The 25,503-nt window shown below is 37.6% G+C and overlaps 1 protein-coding gene across 1 annotated transcript; it reads left to right on the top strand.

Annotated features, from left to right (window-relative positions):
• Window positions 1-7,818: 7,818 nt before the first annotated feature.
• On the top strand, window positions 7,819-25,497 carry LOC135167328 (basigin). Its single transcript, XM_064130432.1, has 6 exons — window positions 7,819-7,841; window positions 9,304-9,434; window positions 10,695-10,949; window positions 22,073-22,330; window positions 22,569-23,016; window positions 23,936-25,497. The coding sequence occupies exons 2-6, from the start codon at window positions 9,347-9,349 to the stop codon at window positions 23,979-23,981; spliced, it is 1,095 nt and encodes a 364-aa protein (XP_063986502.1). The 5' UTR covers window positions 7,819-7,841; window positions 9,304-9,346; the 3' UTR covers window positions 23,982-25,497.
• The last annotated feature ends 6 nt before the right edge of the window (window positions 25,498-25,503 follow it).

Here is a 25,503-nt window from a genome sequence, read left to right as displayed (position 1 = left end):
GAGACAGGATGTTTGTCTGTGGATGACGTTTGGAATAAATATTGGAAGGAAGTTTCAAGTTGTTGATTCTAAGAGCTGTTTGGTGAATTATTGATGATGATAATTTCATTTTGAATGGAGGTAGGTGAACGCTTGGGAATTCTCACCGAATTAAGAGCGCAAGGATACCCTGCACTGGTGAAATATACCTAGATTTACCAGAATTTCCCGAAAAGCTCCATGAGAGGGAAATCAAGTTTCAAGTTGATTTCAGTTTTTTATCATCACCAGTGAATATTTTCTTGGTATTCTCATACTTTTAAAATATATTTTAATGTCATAAAAAACGGTAAATGAAGATTACATTCTAGATGAGAAAACATTTTTTTTTATTTCAAAAATGGTGGACCTCGAGAGATTGTCCTCTGTAATTTTATTCGCTAAACCAAAGTAGTCTTTTACGATAAGCAATTGACAATAAGTGACAGTAATTTCCTATAAAACTGCAAAATGCTCATTCATATCATGATAAGGTATTCCATGAACCACTTCTTTCATTCATATCTCTATGACCTCCCCCCCAAGAGCAAGAAAAAAAAAGTGTCCACCGGTGGTAAACGATTAATAAGATATCCTCTGCAAATACCATTTTTTTCAAACCCCAATTTTACTCCACAATATTCCGCACCCCAAAAAAAATTGCTAGAATTTCCCCATAATTCTATCCAACATTATTCACTCTGCATAATTCCAGGAATAACAAAAACCGATTAAAAATTGAGAAAATTCCCACCCCTATCAAGCAATTACTATCTCCCCTTGTCACCCCATTATATCGACTCTACAAATATATCACCCACCGAGACATCCCTAAAAAAGTGAAAAATCCCCCGAGGAATGCAGCAAGCTTGAATTTCTGGTTCACCAAAGAGGTCAAAGTGTGGAAGTATGAAATGAAACCGAGTGCAAAGGAGAGAGATACAGAAAGGAAGGAAGATTTGCGCGTTGACCCGCTTTCTCGTCTCGGACGTTTTGTTTGAGGGTGGTCCTCCCCCCCCCTCTCTCCCACCCTCCCGTATCTTCCATCGAGTCCTCATTCTCCTGGCACCCGAACACTCCCCGGGGGCATAATGGCTTGGTGGATCTCCACCGCCGCCCTTTGATTCCCCCCCCCCTAACTCTATTACCCAGATTTTCAAATTACCCCAGTGAGATAGAAACAACTGGTGCAGAGCCCAACTCACTTCAATCACTCTCGAGTTCTTCATATCTTACTCATTTCACTTGGTACAAAAATTCAAGAAAAGAAATTCTCAAAGTACCGGTGGATGATGGTGTGGGCAGAGGGGGTGGGGGGGGAGGAGGAGGAGGGTTTAAAAATGTTCGAGTGGAGTATCAACGATTTCGAGATCGTTGATCGTACAATACTAGCGTGTGTGAGAGGAAGAGAGAGGAGAGAAATAAAAAAAAAAAAGTGCAGTCGAGAGGAGGAAGAGTAGGCACATGTGTGTGTTGAGCGCACGCGGGAGCATTCCATTCCAGCAGAGGAACGAAGAGGTAGGCCAATCGATATATTGAAGGGTGGGAGACGTAGACGAGCGACGCCCGGATGCCGAGCCGGCGCCACGACGCCTGGCGTCGTGTTGCCCCCTCAAACCCCCTGCCTCCCCCCCCCTAGTACGTACCCCACCACTTCTTCACATCCCAAAACTATATATGCCTACAACTTGACTGTTGTCTATGTCTAACTCACTCACACAAACACTCGAAACCCTTTGGCGAACACACCTACTCCACTTCGCCATATAAACTCCATTGCCTCATTATTTTTTTAGACTCTTTTTTTTTTCTCCACCGTGTTCTCTCACTTGGGGGGCTTGTGCTCGATCGAGTCGGGTTGTCGCAAGGGTAACTACCGAACTTCGGCTTGTACTTGTGGCGTTGAGTAGCGTAGATGCACTTTTAACTCCCAAAGGACTTCCTCAAGTATCGGTAACAATTAACTTTGTGCGTGGAAGGGGCGAAGGGATGAAGAAGGGGGATAAAGATAGTGAGATAATTGGTGACTAACTGGCTGATGGGGTTAATAAAGTTATTGAGGAGAATGGAATTTTGATGAATTTTTGATGATTCAACGGACAAACTGGAACACCCAATTTATCTCGGATAACTAATACTGAATTTTATTGCAGGTGTAAATAAGATTTTTTTTTTTCGGGATTGTATTGGCAGGGAAATTCAACATTCCATTTGGTGAAAAGAAAATTCAGTATTTATTGAATTCAATGGTGCGATAAAATAAATAATTCGAAATTTTATTGAGATCTGAACAATCAACGCAGGACGAGTTTGTTTCAAAATGGTACCAAAAAATTCAATTGCCGAGTAGAAGCGAATGGGGAATGAAAAAAAAAAATCCGAGAGATAAAATGAACAGCGAGATGAGAGTTCAATTACATTTTCATCGGGTGCGATGTTATTCGGGCATTCTCGGCGTTTTGCACCCCCAAAATGCGTTTAATAACTACGCTGAAGAGAGAGAGAAGGAGAGAGAAAGAGAGAAAGTTACGTAGTAGTAGGATAGAGTGGAAGGGCCAGAGTACACTCGGAAAATAGTGAACCTGGGGGACGCATTTAGGTGGAGGATTAACGGGTTGTGTGAATGAGGATAGTGGGGATGACTTTCTCACCAGGCCGGCATTCAAGTGAATTCTATCTACCTCACACCTATATCCACAATGCCACCCACTCTTCTCCCCACCCAGCGCTACTTCTCTGTTCATTTCTAGTTTCACCGAATTGTTTAGGAACCTCCGTTGAACTTTGTTTTAATTAACTGCTGGTAGAACGATCGCAATTAACCCAAACCCTAGGAAAATCCGATTTCAATGCCGCTAGTCGACAGTCACCGTTGTTTAATATCCCGAGCTTTTAAGCATTTTTTCAGAGATTATTTATTGCTATGGTTATTATTTTTAATTCGGAGAGAAAGGAGAGATTGATTTGAAGTACTAAAATTGGAAATTCGAGATAAATTTGAATGGATGTACATGTCACCAATAAAATTAATTGCCAAATGAATGTAAAATAATTGGAATTCTTTCCTTGACATAGATTTATTGGGATAATTTTTATTTTTAATGGAAACCAGGGATCGAGTGAAAAAATTCAAATTGTAGAAGGGAATTGAATTTGATACGGACGCAGATCAAAAGTATTCACGAATTGTTTAAAATTTTGTACAATTATATCCGCTTTGTACATATTTTTTTTTCTATTGCCAACTCATAATTTCTCGAAAAATTTTCCAGTCAACTGTGTTTTAAATTTTGTTTTCAATCATATTTTCATAGAAAAAATACCACAAGATAATTAACCCTCTGGAGTGTGATATATCTTCATTTGTTAAAATAAAATTCATGATTTCGCGGTGTTTCACATGTTTTTTTTACGAATTCTCATTAAAACTTCGCTTTTTTTATTATACGGGGCAATCGTACGCCATTGCAATTCTTTCGTATTCCCCTAATGAGACTCCACCTTCACAAACCTCGTATCTACAATATTAATTAACTGTGATATTGATTTATTTTAACGGAAACGAACGATTGATAAAAAAATATTGGCATAAATTTTGCTGTGCATGAGACACACTGAAGATGGAATCGCCGTAAAAATAAAAATAAAATGCAACCAGATATTTGCACATTAATCGCAAAATCGTTCCGCTAATTATCAAGAACTTTTCGGTTTTGTTTCGAATCATGATTTATTGGAACAGTTTCCAGTATCATTTTGAAAACCGCGACGTTGATTAACAGAATAAAAAATGGAGATGAGATAAAAACGCGAATAAATGGAGATTCATTCAACAATAAAAAAATGGAAATTCACTAGGACAATTTAATCGTCATGTAGCGGAATAATCCTGCAATCTGTGCATTCGTTGCATTCAGTCGAGAATTAAAAAATAATTGATATGCATAAATTTCGATGAATGAATGATTTTATGTGATTAATTATCTACTCACCACTCAGCCTCACCAACAAATGCATTTTCCTGGGAACTCGATGATTTGTTTAATTGCACTGCACACACACACAAACACAATTTCACCAAATTTTACACTATCACTATCACTTGATTAAAACATTAAAATGAAACTCTAGTGTTACTCACTGTTTAACACGCGATACTCAAAGGATGAGTGAAAGTACTTCAACATTCTCCGAAATATTCATTACCGATCAAAAATTCATTAATAACTGTAGCCTCACTATTTCCAAATAACTCATTATCAAAGCCAACAGTTCAGCTAGATGTTTCATGCCAATAGTTTCTGTTTACCTCTCACACCCCACAGCATTAACATTTGGATGAATTTTCCATGTTTATGTGACCCAATTCATCACTAGTCTATTTAATAATATTGCAGCATTCTACACTGCAGTTTATGCGCAATTCTAGTGGCCATAATGACCTGCGGTGTCTGCTTTTGTCTAATACTCGTACGATAACAACTCAAGGCACTGAACTTCGACTTATACTGTTCAACAGTCCACCTCTCCCCCATTACAATGAATGAAAAATCACTTGGTAGTCCTCCAAAATTTTCATTATGGTTCATCAACTCGTTAATAACTTTCGCATGACTAATTCTGCATAATTATTAATTAAAACCAATGTTGCTACACTACATTTTATGGCTGAAGTTCCAATATTTGTCCCTCTCACAAGGACCACTAAGTAGCTCCACCTCCACCTCGGAGATGTTCACCTGAGAATTTTATAAAACTTGAATATGTTATAAAGTATTCAAAATTAGGGGGTGTGTATTTTTTTATCGGCCCATTCGTGGGTTTACAAGGTGAAGCTGCTGTCTGAAGTTGACCAGAGAGTATTTAGAGAATTTTTGGGCAATATAATAGAAAGCCCACGGAAAATAATTACGATAGAGATGGGGAGTGATATTTCGGAAGGAAACTACCCCCATGAGGTCATGAATTCAATAAAAATAGTACATATTCGAATTGCATAAAGTCTATTGCATGTGAAGGTACGTAAAAAGTTTAAAATACCTTGTGTCGCATTAAAAAAAAATTATAATTTACAGAAAAATGAAAATCAATTTTCTGAAATTGACCTTTTCATTCAATTACGCAGATAAGGAATATTCACCGTCTAAACGGGCACAAGGGCCGATAAAAAAATACATATGTCGTAATTTTGAGTCTTCTACACTGAGAAAGAAAATTATTTATGCAAATATTCATTTACTTGTAAGAAATATTAATTTTTACAAAATAATATTGACTCATTCTCAAGAGAGTTTAAGTACGTTCCAATTATGACGATATTATTACTCTTGACCATGACTACATTCCGCAGAACCTCAAATGATAACCGTTCATAATTTTTATTTGTTTCTAACTTTTGAACTGTCTAGATGAAAAAAATTCGAGGAATTGTCGAATATTCATAATTACTGAAGGACTTAAGGCAAGGTTATAGCCAATATGAGCATGTTCTAGAACAATGCACTTAATATAATTCAAACTTAACAAAAGTAGCTCAGTAATTACTCAACCAAAGAAACACGATCATGAAAAAGGAAATACTTATCTCAAATAAATGGATATTGGCATAAATAATTGTTTTCTGCGTACAATATATGGAGTTTTCATCAAAATCAAAGGCGTACACCTACCTAGTGCTCCTTCTCCATCTTCAAACCTCGGTATCGGGATGAATTCCAGACCCGTCAAGTATACAATACATCAAAATATTGCAGTGCGAAATACGGCCCCGTAACCGTATGTTTCCACTCAGAACCGTGGCCCGTGGCCAGATATTGAACTCCACTTCATCAACAGCTGGATCTCACTCAATACAATTGTCTTTTCACAATTACTTCATCAATTTCTCTCCGAAAGTGTAAACTCTCTACTGTTTTCAGGTGTCCAAAAGCTGGGAATTTTTCAGTGACGATTTATCAAAATAAATCTGTCCTTACATTTCATCCCCACGAGTCTCCGGAAACCCCATCATCCACACTAGTGTTCAATGTCTGCGTCACTGAATTGGTCATCAGTCAAATAAATAACACGCTAGAATATTTCATGCTATGGTATCAGCGTAATTTCACTAAAGACAATAACCTGCGGCGTCGTTTCTCCTTTAACCTACACAGCGCATCGTGTTGACTCTCTCAAGGAACAACACCACCGTCACAAACCGCTGAACCCCCCTCGCCCATCACTACTCCGTCACTTTGTTTTGTTTCTCACTTTTCGCCTGCCACAGCTCGACTCATTTACGAATAAAACTTTTTTTTTCCAGCCTGTTGTAATAGTCAACAGGGACATCACGATATGACCCCTAGTCCTTCCCACCAGTTTCACCAATAACTGTGGATTCTTCTATTACACTACCATCAAAAATAATAACACTTCGAACTTACAAGAGCGGGATATTTACCGTCAGGAGGCGATAAGTGTTTTTCATTGAATTTATGGGAGATCCGTGTGCAATAGGCAGAGTATTTACAGTCGTGCTGACGGTAGTGTTGTCGTGCATCAAAAATACGCCGTTTTCAAGTCTCCTTGTGGGCTATGAAAAAAGTTTCCCAACGACAGTCCAATAAAAGAATGTGAAGAGTGAGGAATGACAGAAAATCTCAATCCACTTACTGTGAAAAACGCTGATGTCCTGAATGTATTATTTTCGGGATTTTCAGTCCAACTTTTTGAAAATTTCTGTGAAGGTCTCCTGATATTTGGCTGCCACCGGATATTCTCTGCCAAAATTTCCGGTGGCCGCACTACTTTTTTTCCTGGCCGGTACTTTTCACCTCTTCGTGTGATGTGTATCTTCTTTGGTCTTCGTGTATCGTCCTTACCCACCATTATGATACTGGCATAATGATGATCAGCAGGGATTGAAAGTTGTGTCAACAACCCAGACATTATTGACGACAAATTGAAATTATTCAATTATGACTTGAGGAAGCAAGTGGGGGGATAGTCGTAGATGTTTAGTCGCGTCAACACTGGTTGAAATCACGTATTTGTCGAAATGAATTGGGAAAACACAAAACAATCACCGTTACAAGAATAGAATCGTGAATTTTATGGCACTTGATGCAAAGGGGAGTCCATGTTTGGAACAACTTACGAGTCAGTAGCGGGACAAATAACGCGAGTCTAGAAGTTCGGAAGACGCTACCGGCACGAGACGCCATATTGGAATAACCGGCTAGTCCAATGGGAACTAAATTTTTACCGGTTTTTGTCATTTTCACAAAATGGTGGTGCAGACGTTCGTGGAGGTTTCTTTGATGACGAACAACAGGACGCCATTGACCTGTAAGTAATTGTTTATTTGGATAAAAAAAAAAAGATATTTTGTGGGACAACGATTTTTTTCAGACCGAGTGAATAATTTACCGTGGATTACTAAAACCCATTTATTGAAAAAAAAAATCAGTTATGCATTTGTTATTGTCTGTGGTGAATAGCTCTGCGGAATATATTGCAACGAATATAATGAAAAAAAAAATGAGGATGAAAACAAAAAAATTACCGTAGCAGGAATAAAGTCGTGAATTTTATGACGCTAGATACATAAAGGACTCGATGTTCGGAACAACTTACCAGCGAACAGGGGGAGAAATACCGCGAGTCTAAGAGTTCAGAAGACGCTAGGGGCACGAGACGCCATATTTGAACGACCGGCTAGTCAAATGAGGACTAAATTTCTAACGGGCTTTGTCATTCTCGCAAAATGGTGGTCCGGACGCGTGAAGGCTTTGGCTGAGATGGAATCATTCCACTGATGACGAAGAGAACGACCTTATTTACCTGTAAGTAATCATTGATTTGGATTAAATAAATATGATATTGTGTGGGAACAACGAATTTTTTCACTCCGTTGAATGGATAATTTACTGTGACTTATTAAAATCCATTCAATGGAGAACATGCATTTTTATATTCGTTAATGGCTGTGGTGAATAACTATGCAGAATATATTGCAACATATATGGTGAAAAGAAAAAAAATAATCCGTGAAATACTTGTTAAACGAGGTATTCCGCAACACAATATGGGAGAAATGTGAAACTCCAAACCAAAACAATATGTAAATCTCAACTTTCCGTCTAATTTCATCGCTTTTAGTTGGCAACATCATTTGAAATAAACAACGGAATTTTTTAATTTAAATTGTTATAGACTGTCGCCTGATAATTAGGTTATTACCGAATATTTTATTACATTTATTACATTGTCACCATTTAAATTAGAATCTCCATAGAAAACCATTAGAAAACATTTTTTCTAAATGTTGTTAATGCGTTTCTGATACTATTAGTTGACTAAAATTATGCCCCATCGCAGGAGTAAAACATTTCCAGCGGAAGTATTTATCAATCTTACAAATACAATTTCTTCTGACATAAAAATCAAGATTAAAAATGCAAAGCAATTATCTACCAATACGTGGAACAGTCGGGGGCGCTACTTTAATTGATTGTCAATTACTCTACTGATTTATTCATTGAAATCATCAACAAATATTAAATCATGGTTTGAATACTCCCGCGTGTGCGCACTGAGCTCTCCCCCGAAGCAACTAGCCTCTCGCGGTCTAGTAACTTTTGCGGGAAACGTTCCAGTCCCGGCAGTCCCCTAGTTCACTCAGCCAGCCGAGGACAGACGATTCCCTTGGCGCAGTAAAAAGTGAAACACCGTAACTCTCGTCGCCCCTCTGACAAATCCGCTAACTGCAACAAAGAGTCCTCAAAATTCCAAGTGCAAGAGTGACACAGCATTACTAGCCCCGCCATTTCATTCCCGGTAGTTAATCGGCGAGTGGGACGCCTGCGTTCGTTGATGTGTGTTCAGTCTGACGACTTGAACCTCCCATATACCAAATGAGAATCCCATTGTCAAGTGGTTCAGATTTTTCATGAGATAATAGTCATCTCTGACGTAAACTCTCTGATTATTTAATCACCCAATAACTGTGTAGTTGATAACGAGTGATAAAAAAACGTTTGTCAAGGGGGATAACGACAGTTCGGGCATTTTGAAATCAATTGTGGAATTTCAACGACGTGAGACAAGAGACAGCAGTGCTGCCTCTACCCAGGTTCGGACATTATACTTGTGGTGATCGAGTTTCTTGAGTTATTCTCATTTGTCACATTCAGATTTATAAAATTCCTGACTTTTGCCTCGAATTCGATCATCTCCTGCCTCTGATTGAGTCTATTAAAACCATTCGTTTCGTTTGTTATTCGACGACATATTTTTTTATTTCAGCGAACGACATTGTAACAGCATTACAAACGAAGAATTCGTACGTATGACGACAAGAATGAAGAGGCAGGTTGATTCTGTTCTGCTACTGGGTTTTCTATATTTAGCGAGCACCCTCGCCACGGTCGAAGCTGGTGAGTCCATGTTTTCTTTCAAACGTTAGTCCAATTTTATCAACATTTATTTACTTCTTAAATCCATCAAGGGGTTTGACCCCAATTATTTAAGCACCTGCTTTTATTTGACACAAACACTGCTTTTTATTTTTCTGCGTGACAACTGACGCCTGAGTCTGAATTCAGCTGATCTTGGCATTCTTATTTCATTGTTTTATGGCTTTTTCCATCGTCATTAGAATGTTGGAAAAATGTGTGGTCATTGGGAGAGGTTGTAGGATATCTTCTGACGTTATACTAGGGGTTGCGCACGACGGAGGCTAATCGATTGGTTGTTTTTTTTTTCAAGTACACATGAGATGATATGCGGTTTTCTCAGATTTTTTTCTTTCATTTCAACTGGAACTTAGTCATTTAATTTCAAGATATTACAAGGCAAACAAACTCATGTCACAAGCTTGATGAATTGGGATGACTAATGAATTGAAATTAGTTCACAGAGTTGAATTTAGTTGATCGAGTTGTGTACATGGCCACAACAAGTGTTGTGGAAATTTTTTAAAATATCAAATCTAATCAGCTACCTCTCCCGATGGCCTTCGTTTTTCCTTGCGATCTAAAACCAGCTGGGAGCACGTGCTTCGGGCGCGCGCATACAGCACACACTCAAACTCGCGTAAATAGGCTAAAACTCGATGATATGCATTGGTAAAACACAAAGTGGAATTCTCTTTGATCATTAATCCGTCGATTTCATCGCATCGTTACTAATATGTTCACGATTTTTTTTTATTCATCGCAATTATAACCAAAGGGTGACTCATGAATGGTCATTTGTTGAACTTCACGTCATTTTATTCACGTCTATTGACGTGACGCGTCATCGTTAAGAAATCTGCGTCATCAGTTAACTCCAGGAACAAACAAATTTATTTAATCAGACTGTGTTTGTAGATCAAATTTTTTGGAGGTTTATTTGTAGGCTTATCGTATCATCAAAATCGTTAAAACAATTACTTCCAACCGTTGAAAATGCTCTTTCATTACGCCTATAGTTTGTTATCTAGAGTCACCGACTTTGAGGGCACAACAATAGGTGAAAATGACCATGTCATCAACTCGGAAACATTATCCAGTTAAATTATCTTTTAAAATTCATTGTTGCAATGATATCGCGAAGGAGTGAATTCAGCGATTCCATCACCCTTCCCTCTATTTATTCTAACAACAGTAACAAGTGCGAGATAATGAGATTGTAAAAATTATTGTTGAAAAAAGTTCATCACAAGGGACCAGAGGAAGCTATCCTCGAGGGACAACCATGGAGAATATCATGCCATGATCCGCCTGGAAATAAGGTTGAATGGAGGAAAAATGACCAAGAAATTCCGCAACTCAAGACTGGCGAGATTACTGTTGATCCACTTAAGAATGGAACATCAGCAATATACAGTAGCTCTGCTACGGAAGAGCATATGGGGACATACCGATGTGCTCAGGGCGGCGACGCTATCACCTTGGAGATTGAAAGCGGTTCGTAATAGGCAAAACAATGATTATTTATTGTTTAACGTTGGTTATGGATGCCAAACAACATGTTGTTTAGCCGCAAGCTAGCCTCCTCCATCCAATATTTTCTCCCGAGTCTATTCGTTTATCAAATCGTCTCTCTGCATCGTCTCGCTTTTTGCTCATGTCTCAGTTTTTTTTTTATTTGCTAATTTTTTTTAATCCTCGCACATGTAATTATTTGAAAAATGCTTGCACTTACTTTTATTATCATTTTTTCGTTTCTATGTAAAAGAATATAGTGAAAAGGCGTAAATAACCCAGTTCCACGTCGCGTAAAACTTGTTATAGTTTATGTGTTTTATCCAAAAGTTTCATTTCTTTTCGCCTCTGGCAGCTTCTCTCCATTTTACATTTGAGAGTAACCTGTTATATGTATGTATCCGTTGTACCTACTATCGCTCTATTCGCAACTCGATGCCTTGATATTGTCTCGCTCTTCTGCTCTAGTTTTCTCGATACTTTAATGTCATATCTATATTCTTGTGCTGCATCTGCTCTCGTATCACGAAAACTCATGTCCGCATGTTGCTCGCAGTGATTAAAAAATGATAATACGATGAACGGTACTGCAAATACTTGGGATCGAATACAAATTAACTTTGAACAGTGCGCAGTGTAATCCGTTTATTTTTTTTTAACTGGAGATATTCCGCTATCGGTCAGGAAGGAGATAAGATTATTGGGTCGGCTACAAGCGTTAAATGCTATTCATTGGATTCGTAAAATTAGAAATTATAGATTTTTGAAAATTAATTTTAGTTAGAGGTAAATTTGTCGTAAAATTTGTCAGTTATGTCAGCTTATACCAAAATGCGTAATGACTTTTTGGGATATCAAGTGCCGAAAAATTTATATTCAATACGTACCTCTAACAATGTGTTAGAAAAAAAAATTCCAAAAGAAAAATCTCACATGCAAGACTCCTTTTGGGTATACCTTCAGGACGAGAAATATACTCGCCTCGGTCATATTTTACTCGCAAAATGCAAGGATTAGAAAGATTTATAGCAGATCGAGGAGAATTCTCTCGACTCTGGAGCTCTCTCGTACCTTCTACTTTGGTACAACTGAGCTCTTTTCTCTTTCCTCCTCTGCTGTCCTCCATCCTTTCTTTATACACGTGTACGTTACTCAAGAAGAAAGATAGGTAGTGCCTTGTGAGCGAACTACCGTGACTATTATCTCGTTATCTGGTTTGATATGGTTTCTACCCAAGAAAATTGTCGACATCTTTGCATTCCCAGGAGGATGTATGACACGATGAAATTGTCCGGAATATGTATGTAAAGGGACTTCACCTCAATCTTCTCTTTCAGTACTTCCTTTTTCCCTCTGTAAAATACTCATTATGAACCTACAACCACATATTCTCATGTTACCAGGATTAGTCCAATTAGTTATACAACAAATGTCACATGAAATCTATATCCACCACTTAATTCTCACAGTCCAATTAGTGAATCATGCTGGACTGGTTGTTTGTGGTTATTTCCACACTACTAAAATTCTATTCCAAATATCATCAGACTGGTGAATTTGAAACTTGATAAAAGTAATCCCGCCTGTTACATGATCAATAATGAACGTTGAATACTTCAAAAGGCCTTTTCAGAATTATCAAGAAACTTATAATTACAAACTTCATTCGTTTCATTCAAATCATTATACCGTTAAGCAAGTGGAATACAAATTGAACGAGTAAAGTGAAACGCGATCAAAGTTTTCCATCTTGTACCCATGGCATCCAGTTAAATGGCGTAAAAAAAAAAACATCTTAAGAAATCGGAAAAAAAGTTGACAGAAAAATGGCGACGGAGAGAGGAATTACGATGGAGGTAGCATAAAAGAATAAGAATACATATACAAAGCTGAAAATGTTGTGCTGAGGAAAATGGGTCTTTCGCGCTGGCAAAACTGTTTATCCCCGTCGTTCGTTGTGTCGGAAAGCTTTGAAGAAATGAAGGAGGACCGTATAAAAGGATGGAAGGGAGGGCAAAGAGGATGACAGGGGGTGAGTGGAGATATAGTGTAAATTACCGTGGTAAAATTAAATTCTGCGAGGTAAAGTCAGCTTACGGTCTAAACGGTGGGCTTGTGGCGCCGTCGTGTCGCAATAACCAGCGACAAGATACAGTTCTCCGCCCTTACGAAAATCCCACCCCATTACAAAAACCATATATAGCGTGGGATTCGGGATGGAAGACCCCAAAATGCTGGGAGAGGATGGAAGACAAAGAGGAAATAAAAAAATGCCACAATATCGTATGGCATAAATAAATTTGTGATATACCATGTTTTGCATCCACTTTCCAATTTAATACAGATTGCGCACAGTCTGCAATTACATCCATGTAATTTCCTCCGTGACCCAGTCAGCTGCCATTATTCGATTAACCAGTATCACGTGAGGCCGAGCAAATGCCCACGAGTTTACGCGGCGGTTGACGGTTTCCTTGTATTTCGCTGGTTGTTTTGATAGTTCATATCCTTTTTATTATTGGAGATAGGAGATATGCGATGAGAGGATATGTCGAATTATTTATGTTTTTATCGCATACACTTATTCATTTTTTTTAGATAATTTCTCAGGATAAAATCCTCGTCTTGATCATTCATAGCATATACGTGAGATTTTTTTTCCAGACAATTCTTTTAGATAATAGCTTTCGGAAATAATTAAGAGGATGATCAAAATAGCTTCGCGATGCCATTACTGCCGGAGGAAGAGATGGGGCTTCCCCTGATATTCGTTATTCAGAATTAGCATCTATTTGACTTTTCCGAATTAATTGAAAATTCATCAGATTTTTTATAAAGGGAGTCAGCGTGAAAACTTGAGTGAAGCATTAATAATACATCTCTATGCACTCGAAATAACTTTAGGATTGGAAAATCCCTGCATTCCGGTTCTCTTCATCTATGAATTTCGGTTTTACATTCTGCTGTTAATGACGACTTGCGTCAGAAAGTTTCAAGTGCATGTGGCAAAGGTACCTTAGAATTTCCTGTACTTCTGTACATCTAACTCGGTTTATCTAGATCAGTTCAAATACTTGTTCGTCTTCTCTAATATGACAAATATCACCAGCACGCGACTTGTGAACATGTCGATGGCGTCTGTGATGATAACTTCTAGGTAACGTCAATAACTTGATAAGAAACGAAAGTGTCTGACGAGTGATAAAAAAATATGAATCAATTGAAAACTTTCAAGTGAAGTAAAAAATTTATGCGATTCATTTCTTTCTGAAGAAAGCATTGAAAGAACTTCATCAGAACGTTAATAAAAGACCTTCACGCCATGAAAACTGGTGTATACCTAGAAAATCCCTATATTCCATTTCGCGTTATTCATGAATATCAGTTTTAGCAGTCTTTTCATTGATAAATACCGGAGCGAGAAATCTTAAGTACTTCTGCTTAAAAGAATTCTGTAAATCTGGCCCTGCAATCTCAAGGCGATTCATTTAAATGATTTGACATATTTTTTCATATCAAATACATTCGAAAATAGGCAGAAAAATAACCAACAATTTTATCAGACTTTTTTCCTGCAATTATAGTGACGTTCACTCATTTTAACGTATTGTCTTGTTACTATGGAATTCGAGCACATTAAATATCGGAGAGAGAGAGAGCTTTGAGGTATTACCAGTAGCGAGATAAGAAATTAGAATTTTTGGAATGTTATCGGTTGAGGATTAAATTTAATTAAAAGTTTCTCACTTAATGAAAACATATTAGGGGCAGGCACTTATGCTAGCATAAATTAAATATCCCACTGGCCACTGTTAATAATTTATCTTTGAAATTTCATCATTGAAAACTTGTAATTTTATGGGAAAGCCCATTTTAACTCTGAATTATTTTGAAAAAACTAGGCAGCAAAGGGCTATTTCTACACTGGAATTTATGTAAATTACGGAATTATTACCTTCTTGTTCTTTAACAAAGAGGAATTTACTCGATTGCCCAAAGTAACTTGACATTTCACTGATTTTTCCTCTTTGAACCGAATGTATATTGTTCTCCGAAAATTTAGCCAATTGTTTTACTAGTGGATGTGTGGACTTTATTCTCGTATTGATAAAATAATTAAACTTGCCTTACATAGAAACAGAAGTTGCGAGAAAAGTATCATGGTAATTACGTCAAAATTACGTTGTTAGACGTAATTATGATACACGGTTGGAGATTCGCAGAAATCACTACTTTCCGTGTGAATTTTTATGGAGTGTCGCGTAAAAATTACGTTTCGTGTCATAAAATGTCCAGAACTAAAGAGGTAAAATTTATGTTTCATTCCAAATTGTTTCCGAGTTTTTACTTAAGTATTCCCGAGAAAGTATTTCGCATCATTTTTACGTTTCGTGTAATTTTGACTTTGTATAAGCATTAATGTAAAGCATAAAATCCGTACATTCCACTCCTCTTCGCCTAGGAATTTTCCATTCAAATTCTTCTAATTAATAATCTGTGTTATAAAGTGTCAAGTACATCTGGTTAAGTTAGCTTCATAAATCCCACCCCTGCCTTTTCAACTCAGTTCATCGAGACGATATTAAAGACTTGTTCACCTTCGTCGACTACAGCAAATATTGCCTGCCTTGCTATGGTATTTGTTATGACGCTGATGTACTTCAGGTAGTGATTAAGAGAATTTCGAAGTGCTATTAATGACTAGATAAGAAATAAAAATTCTTGAAATATCTTCGAGCGAGAACTGGAACTTGGGAAGAATTTGAAAATAAATTGAAAGTTCTTTATCAGGTTCATTCAAGCGCGTGGGAAGAGGGATATTGAATTTCGCGTAACTATTGATGAAAAAATCCCACGCCCTAGAAACTCCTACGGAACTGAAAAATTCCGGTATTCCATCTCTCTCCTCCATGGATTTTCCTCCGAAAACCCTCTAATTAATTAATACCTTCAGTAGAAAGTATCAAGTACATCTGGTTAAGCTAACTCCGTAAATCTCGTCCTCGTACATTTAACTCTATTCATTAAGACGATTTTAACAACTTGCTCGAGTCAACAATAAATGGATATACATTGGATAAATATTGGCGATTGAAGAACAGAGTCCCGTTAAAGTTTTTAAACGGGTTAAAAATTAATTATCAATATGTGTATGTTATCAAACAACTCCAGACCCTAAATGCACTTACAGAGGAAAAATTCAGTCCTCAGTCCTTCATTAATGAATTTCTCTTTTAAAATTTTCTAATTAATCATCAGTTGAAAAGTGCCAAGTACATCTAGTTAAGCTGACCCCATAAATCGCACCCTTACCCATTACACTGCGCTCATTTATACGATTTTAAATACGTGTTCACTTCCTCAACTGTAACGAATATCACCTGCATGTGGCTTGTGAACGTGTCCCGGTACTGTCGGATGGCTCACCGGATGCTAAAATAGACCCATTGGAGCGTGACCAGAAAATCCAAATCCTTGGAGAATTTCGAGGATTTCATTGACATCTGACTACCGGGTTGAAATGGCTCTGGGACAAACCAATGGTCTATCGAGAGGTCTTTCAGGAAGAGGATTGATGATTTTAAATCCATTTTCTACTTTTTATTTCAGGCCACTATGTGCTATTTGTTATTTTATTCTAAATGCTACATATCCGCGATTCTTTCCGCTCTCTAGACGACCCTCGTAGACTGGCTTTTTAGTCGTATTATCATGGGTAAAGAAATTTTTTTTCTCCAAGGCTGCTATACATTTCTGAAGCAACCGCAAAAGATCCTGGAGCGAAACTTTTTCGTCAGACTTTTTAATCCTCAAATCCTCGGGAGTTCTTTTGCGTGGGATATTTTTTTATTTATTTATTTTTTCACCGTCTCCGAAACTCCTTGCCTGCATGCATAGAATATTATACACCGTGCAATACACTCTGTAGTGTAGTTCCTTTTTTAACTCTCATTTTATATTTATTTTTCATCACAGAAGCACAGAAAAAACTAAAAAGGAAAAAAAATACGAAGGCAAAGTAAACATATGCATAATCTCAATATATGCTTATCATTCATTTCTCTTCTATTTGAATTTATCAAAAGATAATATACAGAAAGAATAATACCAATAGTACATTTTCATATCGAGAAAACAGCCGCCATAATTTTAGAGTGCGCATTGACCTACGTACGAGCGCAAATTTACATTAATTTTCCATTATATTAATGGTGTTTAGTATTGGAGTATTGATAACAATGTCATCAAGCTGCATCCAGGTAATGAGTTTTAAAAGCGTTATTCGGACTAAATTCAATGTTTATTTTTAGTTAATCATACACTTTGATATTTGTATGCACTTACAATTTTACAGAAATCTGGGTTTTGTTAGTTTTCATCTCTCAAAATAATACCTCTGATAAGCTTATATAATTTTTCTATCGTGCTGCATACTCATATCCAGAAAACAAATTGTGACGAGGGTATTGGTTTTTGTAGCACACAGATGCACATTTATATTCCATTATATTATTGATGCATGGTACTCTACTATCAATGAAAATAAAATAAACCGATAGTCCGATCGCCGAATTTTAAACGCACATAGATCAGGAAAAAAATTTAACTTCATTGTGGATTCATGTTTGCATTTGTTGTAAATTGTTATCACAGTACAATTTCACTAGACAATCAATCAACTAAATCAATTGTTTCCTCATCCCCCCTCCCTCATACATAAATTACAACTCCGAAAATTATTATCCCCTTAATTTTTATTATTAACAATGTACCACCGGTTCCTTTCTCTGCACAAATTTAAATCCCATGAATATCGGTGGCAAGTACATCGCATCACCTTTATCTTTCATCCCAGAATAGAGACTATAAAAAAGGGAGAATCCAAGTCAAGTAAACGTATACTCAATCCCATAATATATTTATAATATATTCCTCATTTCTTCCTCTGCTTTTCGTTCTTCAAAAGAATAAATATAACGAGAATATTCCCACGGTGCAATATTTTCATATCGAGAAAACGAATTGCCAGAACTCTGGCAAGTGCATTCGGCTAGGTAGTGTGGATTTACATTTATATTTTAGAAGGATGAAGGATAATATCGACTACACATGTATCTGTTCTGTATATATTTCGTGCGAACGGTCAGCGTGGTAAAATGGCGAAGGGGTTGAGTGAGAAGGGGAAGGGGGGGGGTAGAGAAGTGGTTGGGTTGTTTTGAGGTCAAAGGAAGAGAGAATAACGTTTTCTCTACATAGGTATAGGATTTGGTAAACCGGGTGTTGTCGACGAGAGCCACCCTCGACCGTGGGCAATAATATATATGTAAATGTCCCGACTGTTTCGTACATACGTTATACCATTGGAATGCACTGTACCACCCCATCCCCTCGCCAACGAGTCTGCATATTTCTATTGCAACAATTTTTTTTATTCTCTCCTTTCGATGGAAAAAAAAATGAATGAAGTTCAATTAGTGCTTTTTGAGGTTTCTCCAGTTATTCAAACACAAGTACTGATTCAATGTGTATACATTATTTTATAGAGCGTACAATCTCCATCCACTGAATTGGTTTTTCATTTCTGTTTAATTGGATTTTTCTTAATGGAGGCATTATTCAACGCCAGATAGTCTCTAACTGTATTAAAGGGTAGACTGCTATGGAAATATCCTGAAATGAATTTATATTTGTATCGGTTTGATCATCCACCAGGAAGAATAATAACTTCAACTTTTACGAGGTGAATTTATGTGTTTATATAAAGTTCTTACCAGTAATTACGTATTTGAATTGCTGTACAGCTTTGTATTCAAATTCGTCAGAGATAATATTACATCGGATTTAAATAAATTCGGAATTTTAATTGGACTTTCTGAATTGCAGATAGTTTTCCGTCTTCGCTCGGTGAAAATTTAGCATTAAATTAGTCACATCTCCAGTTAATTTGCAAATTTTGAAATTTCTTGATGAATTCAGGGGTTTGATTTATCTACGAATATTTGCATTTTCACACGCGTTGAGAGGATTTGGTGTATGTAGTAATGCATAAAGCACGAGTAACCTGTAAGGTTACCAGAAGCTCAGCTTACAAGTGACACTGATGCCATGAGTACTGTATTGACCTCCCCCTACCCCACTTCCTCTGTTTCCCCCTTATCGGTGGACCTGGTGTGGCACAAATGGTCCGTGAACCGTGACAGGACGATCAGGTAGCCGACACTGTGAGACACTGGAGACTAACTACTGGGACTGTTGGCCATCTCCCACTCCTCTCAGCTCTACCCTTAACGTTCTGCCGATCTCCAAATTGTTCGGATTATACACGACAAATGCAAATTACGAACGTGTCCTCACTGCTCAATATTCATTAATCCATTTCCTCAATCAACCTCCTCTTTTGGACTGATTCAGTGTATTTCCACTTGATCCAACGTAAAATTATCATTCAGACTGACTTTTTTTCCTTCTCTCACTGTTTCTCCCAAAAAACATCTATGAATTATTAATTATTGGATAACTCTAGTCTTCAGGAGGAACAAAAAACAATAGAAGCAGAGAATTTCAACGGGTGAATGATTCACGAGCTATTTCTTTTTAACTCTGTTCTTCGCCACAAATGTCTTATGCATGGAGTTACACGAGTCAGCCATGTATCATGGGATCAGAGTCTTTTGGACAGTGTTGGCCCATCCGAACTCTTACCACAGACATGATACACCGAGATAGTTCATTCTATTTCCAACATTTTCACTGGAGATACTCAAACCCTGTGTGCATTTGTCCCTCAAACGTAAAGTTCCTTCTTTGGAAATAGCTCTTTCCTTTCAAGTTTCAGACTCAATCGAGAGATGACTCTTCGGTTAATTTAGACCCTGAACGTGGCCTGCGGCATGTTCATTTATCACAATTTAACGTTACTCTCTCACCCTTGGTAGGAGTCTTTATCCTAATAACTGCCGACTATCTTTCATACTTCATTTGAGGTTTCATTTCGCATGAGAATTTAAAGGAAATGCATCAATCATTTTGAAAGTTTAATGCACTGATTTTATGATGGTTTATTTTTCATCAACTAGTCGTACATTATCTTTTTTGGATTAAAAACATGTATAGAAAGTTTGTCAACTGGAAAATAGTGGGAAAATCAAAATAATACTTCCTATATTAAAGCAAATTCAGTACTTTTTCGTTATTGGACTGAGTTTATGTAATTTAATAGGATTTTAAATGACTGTATTTGTGTTCATTTTCTCAGCCAAAATACTAAATTTACTTTAATTATCAAACTTTTGTATTCTACCGTTAGCAAATACTTACAGGGTTTTCATACTTTATTTCAAGTTTGTGTCACCCAACAACTTGCAGAAAGTGCATCAATCTTGCTACGAATGGCAAAGATGACATCAACAATTGCCTATCTTTTGTCAACTATTTCTAAACATTTTTGTACCTACAATGCCTGATAGAAAGTCTGTTAACTGTGACAAGCACAGTGAGCCTAGAATGAACATCACTGCACCTAGATAAAATTCAATTATTTCTGACAATTTCGTGAATGAGATTCAAACCAACTTTGTTTTTCAAATGACTTCCGTTGCTTGGGTTGATTGAAACAATTCATAAGTTTGGACTGTGATAAATATACGAAATCATGAATGTTCCTTTATGAGTTAGCAAAACCAACAGTATTTTTTTCTCTATTAAAACGTTCGTTGAATTCAAGAATTTCCGAAAAATGCATTAATCATTCTGAAAATCCGTTTCATTGCCTTGACGCTTGTTTATTTTTTATCAACAATTCCCGGGCATTTTTATCCTCACAATAACCGATAGAAAGTTTGCCACTGTAAAAAAGTACAATGAAAATAATTGCCGACGTTCTCCACATCAGTTGCCAAAAACTGTACGTCCCGTGTTACCAATGCACACCTTTGTCCAACTCCAGACACGTCACACATTGCGGCAAACCACGTGAAAAGCATCGCACAACAATCCACCCCCATACAAACAAGAAAGCAGTACAACGCGTTGCTTCCCCAGGGACTCGGTTATCCGTAAATTTCTTCGTGTTATTTTTTTTTTCGAACCTTCATGCTTTTTAATATGTTCCTTTTTTACAACTTGTGCCTTTTTTTACATCACGAATCTGGTGCGAGATGGCGAGGGGTATGTACAGGCGTAACGTGTGCTATGGAGTGAACCCGTTGATGGTGGCCCAACGTAAAAGAGCGTTGGGGGGATATGGCAAAAGCTGGTCGTTAAAGCCGACGGCAAACGTTTTTGTCATTACGAGCCCCTGCACCTGCAGTTAGCCCCTCTTCAGTGCAGCGGTGGTGCGCGCGCGTGCATCTCGTTGATAACGAGTGGTGAAAAAAGGGCGAATGAGAGTGGGCAAAACAATGGAAAGGGTTAGAGGGGAAAGAGATGGAGAAGAGGCAAATGCGAGGTGACGTATTTCGAACGTCAAAGTGCGCGACTCGTCCTTGCTTTTTTTTTTTCCCCCCTTCCAGTTTTGGTTTTATATCGCCTCTCATGCTCTCCATCTATAACTGCTTGGTGTAAAAATGCTAGCCCATGTCGGCTAAACGCTCACGGTAATTACTGCCTGTAATTTACCAGGAGTTTGCGTTTAATTACCGGGAGTAACCTGCTTGCATCGCTGACTTTGGCCGAGCTCGGCACACGCTGGTCCTCCGTTTTTCTTTTTCTTTTTATTAGGATGGAGAGATGAAAAAAAAAAAAAGTGAGTGGAGATAAAAGTAGTGCAGAACAGAGACACTGGTCTCTACTGTGGTGTTGCATCTATCGCCGTATACGCTTTTATCCCCTCGTTGCGTTTGCTTTCGTTTAATTTTCCCTCGAAAAGTTACCTGATGCAAAATTTGTTGCTTCTTTTAGCGAGTTTACAACGAGCTTAGGAAGTACTTGACAATCGCTCTTCTATTGGAAATTACAAAGTTAACGAGAGAATAACTTTAATCATTATTTAATGTCCCAACAGTTTGCTCCTCGCTCACTGGAATAGCATGATTAATTGAGTTTTATCGTTAATGTCAGTATGTATTAATTATTATTTTGGCGTTTGTCATTTTGTGTGATTACAGCAATAAAATACACAGTGGTGACGAAAGAAAGATTACCGTTGAAATTGGATTGTGAGAATCGTAGGGGCGATGAAAAAGTTGCGTGGTTCTACGAGAATAAACCAATATTGGAATATTTGAAGGGAAAAAGTCATCCTTCGGCTCAAGTTAATGAATACGATGATACACTCAGCATCACCTCAGAAGTAAATGCTACGGGAACATATGTTTGCAATCTCATTGGAATTCCTAATGCCACCACGACTTTCAAAGTAGTTGGTAAGTTTAATTTATGGGCTCTAATTTCTATGTATGACAAAGATATGCAAATTCATCTATTATCTTCAGAATATATTGTTTCACATTTGTGTTTCTTCTCTTTGTACATGCATTCAAACTTGGACTAAGTTTACAACAAAGTTCAACGAATTATAATCTGATTTTCCGCTTTTACCTCTTGTATGAGTTAATGTAGATTTTCATTTGTATCATTATGATTTTTTTTTTATAATTTCAGAGAAACCACTCAAACCGTTTTTCCCGAAGTCCGTGACAGTGGTTGAAGGTGAAAAATTGACAGTGACATGCACCAATGACCACCACGGTTCAAACATCAAAGTTTTATGGTACTTTGCTAATGAAACTTATACATCAGATGTTGGACGAGTGAAATTATTACCAAATGGCAAAGTCAAGGGTGGCACACTGTCTGTCGAAAACATCCAAATGAAAGATAGGGGCACGATAATGTGCGTTGTAGGATACGATTGGAACCACCTTACTGATTACAATATATCCTCCAATGCGACAACACATCTGAGAGTTAAAGACAGGCTTGCAGCGTTGTGGCCATTCCTCGGTATCTGCGCTGAGGTCGTCGTCCTGTGTGCAATCATTCTCATCTACGAGAAAAAACGTAATAAATCAGAGCTGGAAGAATCAGATACTGACCAAAGCCCTGACACGTGAGTTATAAATTTATCCTATGCTATTTGCTTTTTCTCAACTGCTCTTTTCTTACAACTGTTGACTGCATGCCATAACAAATACCACTGTTTATCGCAAGATTCCGGTAGTAATGTAAAGAATCCTTTGAAATACCTCGTGCCAACTAATGTTAGCTCGTGCTTTCCAAGCATTACCTGAACTTCAGCGTTTCATCCCGCATTACTCCAATGCACGGGCGTCACTAACTCAAGTTTATGTTCTTAAAGAAGAAAAAAAAAATGTAAAAATGATGCCACAATCCCCTGCTTCTTGATATCCCAACACACCATAACCCCCCCGTCCGATTTACTCCCATGAGAATCCAATGACTGCATATTCCCTGCACTACATCTACTGGAGTTACCCAGTTAAACCACCAGCGACACCAGTATCCGCCCTCTACAGCCCACCTTACAAGACCGTACAATTCCGTTATCCCATGGGAGAACCATGCCACAATCCCCCCCGTCTATCCCGCCGCACCTCACTTCAGTGACGATTTTCCAACCACCCTGCGCCCTTTCCACCTCATTCCTCGTTCTTCTGACAAGGGAGGTGAAGGGGAAGAGGAGGGCGGGTTAAAACCGCATTCCTGTTCGCACGGACAATTGGTCGGTCGTTGCTTGCACTGACACTGGATTTATGTCTTTATTTATGGGAATTAAGGATAGATGAGGAGTAAATTTATCACAACGCCAAATCCCTGTGGATCATCACCCCCAGACTCCTCTAGCTATCTGCGTCCTTGTGAGTGTTGTTTCCGTCCAGCTTGGCTGTTGATTTTTTTTTTTACCATCAGTGCTCATAAAACTCACGGCATTCTTCTTTGCTAACACTTTGATGTTTTCACTGAGGGGAAAAAAAATCTTACGATTTTTTGCTTGTTTTTGTAATTAGCAAACCGACGCCCAACAAGGACTCGGACGTAAGGCAGAGAAAGTGAGCAACAAGGATGTAATAAATAATTCAAAATTAGGCGAAGTAAGAGCAGCGGTGGGGCACACTTAACAATTAAATAACAAAACTGGACCCACGAGACTACTCGTCCTTCAACTCTTATACATTATTCTTAGTCTCTAAAAGGGATGAAAATAAAAATAATTTATAATGTCGGAAAAATGGAATAATATTAATGCCAAGAGAATCACTCGCCACCGTTGTTCTCTTCTTTGCCATCCAGGAATTAAAATTAAACTGATACAAAACTTTATCGAATGACGAGTGCACTGATGTCAGGATTGATTTGGTGAAGACACAGGTCATTCGAATCGAACAAGGTTGTGCCTTGTCCGAGCGTCAACTACTCCTCTATCATGTGAATTTTTTTTTTCTTTCGGATTTTATTTACAGTGAAAAACAATATCTACCGAAAGAACATTAACATTATTGGTTGAATCAATCTATATTTGTTGTCTTTTAGTGTCATTTTTTAAAAAGCCAATTAATCACGTAATATATATGGAAAATGTTATGCGCACTGACGATACTGAAAATTGAAATTATATCAATAGTGCGCACGGTACCGTAGTATTATAATTATTGTTATTGCCATCAAAATTCCATTAATGTGTGAATTATTCGACGACGCTTGGAAACAAACTGCCGTCGCTGTCGTTGAGATTTAACATGGTTGATGATAATTAATCAACAGCCACATAAACTTTATAAATTTTAGAAGTAATCTTTATCCGTTAGCGCAGTCGAAAATCGGGAAATGTATAATTTAATTTTCTTTCTCCATCTCTCTTGCTATTTTTTCTCTTCTATTGTTGCCATTTGGGTCGGGGATTAAAATGTGCCTCCGAACGAACAGAAAAAAAACACTATTATGTACCATTTAATCGCATTGAGATAACTTTAATTGAGCCAATGTGTGTCGCTGAAAATCATAGTGTGTATGAGACATATGAGAAACTGAAACACTAAAAATTGGACAGGGTCACGACAATGGCCTTGTCTGTAGTATCTCGTTAGGCCGACCCAATTCCTAAGAAATGTAGCAAAAAACGGGGAAAAAAACATGCTCGAGTGTCACGTACATACCATTGTTGTGTATCTAAAATTTCAGTGACAATTCTTTTTCAAAACCAAAAAGAATGCATAAACAAGGAACAATGGACATACTTGTAGAATTGACAGGATCAGTTTCGCAATATTCATCATGATAAGAAAAAAAAAAAGTAGAAATATTGACGTTAAGAGTTTCTGCCATTTTGACTTGTATAGCTGATGTGATAAAACACAAATAGCATGGGGAGAGTGCTAGCGCACACAGGCAAATTACTACACTCAGTCTTCTATAAATAAGAAAATTAAACAGCATGTTACAGCATTAAAATTAGACTTAAGAGAGTGTTTTAACGTTAACGATTTATTGATGAATAGTGGAAGAGTCCAGGGGAGCCCATATGCCTTTACGTTAAGTACTTAAATAAAAAACAAAAGGAAGTAAAACGAAATGAATA

Source organism: Diachasmimorpha longicaudata, chromosome 1 (assembly GCF_034640455.1).
Source record: "Diachasmimorpha longicaudata isolate KC_UGA_2023 chromosome 1, iyDiaLong2, whole genome shotgun sequence".
NCBI lineage: Eukaryota > Metazoa > Arthropoda > Insecta > Hymenoptera > Braconidae > Diachasmimorpha > Diachasmimorpha longicaudata.
Note: the sequence above shows the minus strand (reverse complement) of the source record. Positions and strands in the feature narration are given on the sequence as shown.

Coding starts and splice junctions, on each gene's coding strand:
- LOC135167328 (XM_064130432.1), top strand. CDS start 9,347: ATGACGACAAGAATGAAGAGGCAGGTTGATTCTGTTCTGCTACTGGGT. Junction 9,435..10,694: donor CCTCGCCACGGTCGAAGCTG/GTGAGTCCATGT, acceptor TGTTGAAAAAAG/TTCATCACAAGGGACCAGAG. Junction 23,017..23,935: donor ACTGACCAAAGCCCTGACAC/GTGAGTTATAAA, acceptor TTTTGTAATTAG/CAAACCGACGCCCAACAAGG.